Below are 5,899 nucleotides of genomic sequence, written 5' to 3' on the forward strand. Positions count from 1 at the left end.
TAAATTAATTTGAGCTTGAAAATTTACTTCAATTCGGGCTGAAAATTGAACTTGATCGACTTGAATCGATTTGAAAGTAGATTTTAAATTCTCCGAACTTCCTGGTGACAATATGAGAATCTTTGTAATATACATATTATAGCAACCCACCTGACATACCCTTAGCTCCTATTGATTACATAATTGTAAATGCGAGTAAATATATATAGACATATGCTCAATTAGTAATTCCGGTTAATTTCATTATCTTCATATGTGCCAATGAAGAAGGTTACCTTCAGCTAGTAGAAGGTGCTACGTACAGTTAAGTACGTACTTGATGATGGCACAGTGAATCGAAGAATCTCAGACCATTTTCGTCCGTGCCTTGATGTGTACTATGATTGGTGTGCACTAAATCATTTAATCACCTTTATTAGCATCCCCTTCTGCCTGTCTGTCTGTTTCGCAAATCCCAAAAATTAATGAATCTAATGCAGAACTGTGAGAGAAACCGTGCTTGTAGCAGGGGTGTAAAATTGTCAAAATTTTGCGGACTAAACATCCATGGATGGCGACAATTTACTAGCATATCGAAAATAACAGCTAATAATAGGCAAATTATAACTAAAACGCTGTGTTTAACTGCTTTCTAACTAGTGGGATAAAATGAAGAAAATGAGTGGGACATAGACAATGTATGTAGTTTGACAGTCACCCTCTGGTTTGTCGAGGTCTGGCAACAAGCTGTGTTATTACAGATCATTTGTTTGCACTAAAAATATGCACACCGAAACCATAAGATACGACCATTACAAAACAAATCAAAATATCTTCTTACTAGCGTAGTAAGCTTAATCCACTATTCCCAAAAATTTCACGAGAAACTATCTTTTACTGAGACTTTACAGCACGTGTTCAGTTGTATACGCGGGGAAGAAGTTGGTTCGACTTTCGTGCTAGCCACTAAAGTGAAAAAAAGAAAACTATATTTATACTTCAAAATGGCAATATAAAAGCATTGTAAAAGATTTTTTATATTCGTTTAAAACTTTTTCGTTCGGGACTAAAAACTCGAATAAAAGCCCTGCCAATATTTTACCAAATTCATTTGAATTCAGTGTGCACAAAAATTTTGAACTGTACATATAACTTATCCAAGTTTTGAAAAACTCAACTGAACGTGAAGTCAGGAGTCAGTGAAAGTCATTAAACTGCAGAGGTTCAAGAATATCTGACTACCTAATTGCATTGGAATGGAGGCAGCAGTCAAAATTCATGTAGTTCACATTAGTATTAGAAATTTAAATTTAAAATAATTTAATTTAAAATCTATAAAATTCGTTCGGGTGTAGTTGCAGTTGTTTAATTTTCACTATATTCAAAAACATTTCGGAGAATTCATCATTAGCATAAGTATATATCGTCAGTAAACCACTCATTATTATTGATCTTTCAGTGATCTCGAAAAAAAATCACCGTTGTAAGAGATATTCTAATGAAAACCACTCATCACACGTGCACGGCGGGCGGTTGCAAATCGCAAAATTTATCACTTGATTCAACGTTTTTTTTCGTTCCATGCAATGATTTGGTGGATTCTTCATGTTGCTGGCAAATTCTGTCCATCATCAAACACACAATGGATCCAAAGTGTGGGTAGGTTTATATGGATCGACCCTCATGTATAAAAGAATAGTCGTTGACGATTACCGTCGATCAGTTTCGGCTAGTACTCTGCAGTGCACTACAAGTACTTTTCAACGCACGATCGCCTCTCCCTCCATCGTCGACTGCGAACTCAGCGACAGCTCGATTCGGAAACAATTAGCTTTGGCTCCTAGAAGTGCGATCGTACGTAATAAGAGCGAACAGGTTTCTGTTAGATTATAGATGCCTTTGTGATAACAATGTACCTTCGTGTGATCAGTGTGTGTTTTGTTCTGTGTTTAATTTTAAGTAGTGCTTTCGGATTACTAGCCCAAGTATTTATCGATTACGTCGCTGGAATCGATGATGAAAGTGCGAATATTATCTATTATACGATTGGTTACATAGTAAAATTTACCAGTGTCTTTTTTGTGATTTACTACAGTACATCCACCGCCAACCACTTCAGCAGATGGGGAAAAAATGCGCCAAAAGCGCGTGATCTCTTCATCAGAATACGAAAAAACCGCTCAATTTTGGAAGACTGGTGCCCAACTGAAACTAAAGGAGCAACTGCTGAAGCGCACGAATCGAAATGTAGCCAAGAACGTTATATTCTTCCTGGGTGATGGAATGTCCATTCCAACACTAGCTGCCAGTCGTATGTACTTAGGCCAGCTGCAAGGACAACCGGGCGAAGAAGCACAGCTATCCTTCGAGGAATTTCCTGATGTTGGGCTAGTCAAGGTTAGTTGCGAATTACAACACCTGCACAGAAAGTGACAGTTTGTCTCCCAAGAGCCCTGCTTATTCAGAGATAATTGCCAGCTTATTTACTGCATCAACAGTGATTGTAAGCAGCAAATACATTACCGAGTCGGGAGAAATCAATTACAAATGCAGTACTCAATAATTATTATGATTAATTTTTACATTACTGAGTGGTAAATGACCTTCGCGTGAGACCGAAATACAGGGCACATAATAATAATAATTGTTATTATTATTCACTTTTAATTAGCGGAGAAAGTTACAAAACTACCGGTAGCACCGAATTCTTCTAATGCTTTCAGAATTATATAAGATGATGAATTACAAGTATCTACACATATAGACCTTTTCCAAACTGGTTCAAAACTGATTTGCCTACTAGTTCTATTTAATATTTAACAGGCAGCGTGAAACCTGTGTAAAGCATAACTGGTTAACGAAAACCCGATCCTTCCAATTAGAGAATAGGTTTCAACGTAAGCAGACTACTGTACTTATACTGTACAGACAGCTGTTTTGTTGCAAACTTGTGAAAACTTTTTCAGTATTAGGGCCAGTTATTCAGAAAATATCTACCATTAGTGATCTATGTTCTATGCAAATTAATAACGAAGATAGGTATGCATTTTACTCAATTAACACTCACCACAACTCATTTTGCGCAACAAAAATAGTACAGTGCGTGCTACGTACCGCGGGCAGTGAAGTTTGTTTGTTTGTTTGTTTGTTAATTAACGTAAAGACTCTTTACGTAAACTTTCTCCCAAATAGGAAAACTTCGATTTGAAAATTTAATATTTTGTTTACATTTTCCATAGAATGCTTCTATCTAATGGTTTTCATGTTTGCTGAGAGCAATTAACTCATTCATTTCAGTAGGTTACAAACACGAAATCATGCTGCACTATATTGAGGTATGCCCCATCTTGCTTTGCGTGTGTTTTGCATAATTCAACTCTCTAACTGGTGTTTGCATTTGTTAATCATGCTTATACCCCTCCTTACTTTTCATAAGAATAGTACTTGCTTACTAGTACACGACGTATAATGCTTGTTACTCGGCTACGATTTAACGGGGTTGTCATGATTTAGTTAACACCTGTTCAGGGCGTTTTTTGCTCAAGCAGTTCATCTAAAGACTAAAGACAAATAAAATATTGATATAAATACAAATATTAAGAGCAGCTTTTGAAAATTCTAAGCCAAATTCTAATTCTGAAATAAAGTTGAATTTGTAATTTCATTAGCAAGCTTTTGATCGCATGTTGCTGGCCATCATAAACGTTCTCTGTATTTGGTTTAGTTTGCACCGCATGCATACCCATGGGTTTATGGTTCCCGATCTAAACAGTTGTAGAAATCTGCTCATTTAACGAGGAAGACTTCAGCACATACATTATCGGCTACCGGTTATCAGTCTCTTTACGGGCTACGTACACATAAGCAACAGCCGACAAGTTTTATGAACTTCAATAAAGCAAACACTTGAACCGAAAATTATTTCGTGTCTTGAATTGCAATCACCTAAACGTTTAAGTTTTCGATGCACACGAATCACATTGCCCATAGATATCAATCACTAATTTGTTTTTTCTTTTTCATTCATTCTGTCATTCCAACCCGAGCAGACTTACTGCGTGGATAAACAGGTCGCGGACTCGGCCTGCTCGGCGACCGCTTATTTGTGCGGGGTGAAGGCCAACTATGCGACGATCGGAGTGACGGCTGCGGTCAACTACAACAATTGTGCTGGAAGCAACAACCCGAAAAACCACGTCGAGTCGATTATGAGCTGGGCTCAGGCAGCCGGAAAAGCTACCGGTATCGTGACAACCACGAGAGTAACTCATGCTAGCCCGGCCGCGACTTACGCGCATGTCGCTAGTCGAGATTGGGAGTGCGACGCAGACGTGGCCGCGAAACAGGAGGATCCAACCCGATGTCAAGATATCGCTTCCCAGTTGATAAGAAACGATCCAGGAAAGAATTTCAAAGTCATACTGGGAGGCGGTCGACGAAAATTCATCCCAAAACGTGAAAAGGACCTGTCCGGAAAATCTGGTCAACGCTTAGATGGAACAAACCTAATCTCGGAATGGTATTACAGTAAACCGCTTGGCTCGGCAAGATATGTGACCAACCGACAAGAACTGATGGGAGTCAATTTTAATGACACTGAATATCTAATGGGTCTCTTCCAACCCGACCATCTTAAATATAATCTAGACAGCGACTATACTAATGATCCTAGTTTAAGTGATCTTACGTACGCAGCCATCAAAACTCTCGAAAAGAATCCGGCAGGATTTGTTCTATTCGTAGAAGGCGGAAAAATTGATTTGGCACACCACGAAACGAAAGCACGCAAATCCTTAGATGAAACTGTACAATTATCGGAAGCCGTTCTACTAGCAACACAACAAACCAGAGCCGAAGACACTTTGATTGTTGTTACGGCAGATCATTCTCACACTATGTCTATGGCCGGATATTCTAAACGTGGTCATGACATTCTGGGAATTAGCAGTTCCGTCAAGGATACCAATAAAAGACTGTATACGACGCTAGCTTATGCAAATGGTCCCAAAGGATCATCAGCAAATAAAGGGGGAAATCTGCAGGACTTAACAGAGGAAATGACCGCTGATAAAGAATTCCAGTATCCAAAACTAATTCCCATGAAATATGAAACACATGGCGGCGATGATGTCGCTCTATTTGCATACGGCCCATGGTCGCATCTGTTTAGAGGGATGTATGAGCAGAATGTGATACCACATCTGATTGGATTTGCGGCATGCATAGGGGAAGGGCTAACGGCTTGTAAGGGTTAGTTTTTGTTAAGTTTTACCAATGTGATTCAATTTTTATCTGATTGATATTCTAGTCGAAAATGAAGTTTCGAAACCAATACCGCTAAACATGGATGTTTTGAAAAACGGACGGCAAAAAGAAATATCCAACACATATTTAATTCAATTTTTTACTTTCTTCTTATTTCCACCAGCCGAGAACCGGGAAGCGGGGGGGGGAGCCTGTGCCGTATCAAGAATTCCTCTCCACTGTACTTGGTCATGGGCTACTCGTCGTCAATTCGTTGCGCGTTTCCAAACACTCAAGTCGGCTTCAACCTGGTCGAGCCATCTAGCACGTTAGGCCCTTCTATTACTGGTGCCGGCAGGGTTCTTGAAGAGAACGGAGGTAATGATGTAGACGTCGACTGCGAAGGCTAGGAGTTGACTATTCTTGCTGAAGATCGTTCCTCTCGTGTCGATGCCCGTTCGCGTGATAACGTCTTCGATAGCGATATTGAGTAACATACAGGATACTCCTGTTAATTGAGGTTCTCTACAAGCAAGATCTCGCTCCACCTGGTCTAACTATCTTCTCGTTCTTACGGGATTTGAGGCAAATACAAATCTTTGCAGGGTAGTTGTCCGGTATTTTTGCAACATGCCCTGCCCATCGTATCCGTCCAGCTTTAGCCACCTTTTGAATA

General features: G+C 39.5%; 1 protein-coding gene across 1 annotated transcript; it reads left to right on the forward strand.

The window, feature by feature from the left end:
- The first annotated feature begins 1,868 nt into the window (after positions 1 to 1,868).
- On the forward strand, positions 1,869 to 5,234 carry LOC128737485 (membrane-bound alkaline phosphatase-like). The gene is made up of 3 exons (XM_053832126.1): positions 1,869 to 2,001; positions 2,075 to 2,376; positions 4,029 to 5,234. The coding sequence occupies exons 1-3, from the start codon at positions 1,890 to 1,892 to the stop codon at positions 5,232 to 5,234; spliced, it is 1,620 nt and encodes a 539-aa protein (XP_053688101.1). The 5' UTR covers positions 1,869 to 1,889.
- The last annotated feature ends 665 nt before the right edge of the window (positions 5,235 to 5,899 follow it).

This window comes from Sabethes cyaneus, chromosome 2, assembly GCF_943734655.1.
Source record: "Sabethes cyaneus chromosome 2, idSabCyanKW18_F2, whole genome shotgun sequence".
NCBI classification, from domain to species: domain Eukaryota; kingdom Metazoa; phylum Arthropoda; class Insecta; order Diptera; family Culicidae; genus Sabethes; species Sabethes cyaneus.

Coding starts and splice junctions, on each gene's coding strand:
- LOC128737485 (XM_053832126.1), top strand. CDS start 1,890: ATGTACCTTCGTGTGATCAGTGTGTGTTTTGTTCTGTGTTTAATTTTA. Junction 2,002..2,074: donor CGCTGGAATCGATGATGAAA/GTGCGAATATTA, acceptor GATTTACTACAG/TACATCCACCGCCAACCACT. Junction 2,377..4,028: donor CTGATGTTGGGCTAGTCAAG/GTTAGTTGCGAA, acceptor CAACCCGAGCAG/ACTTACTGCGTGGATAAACA.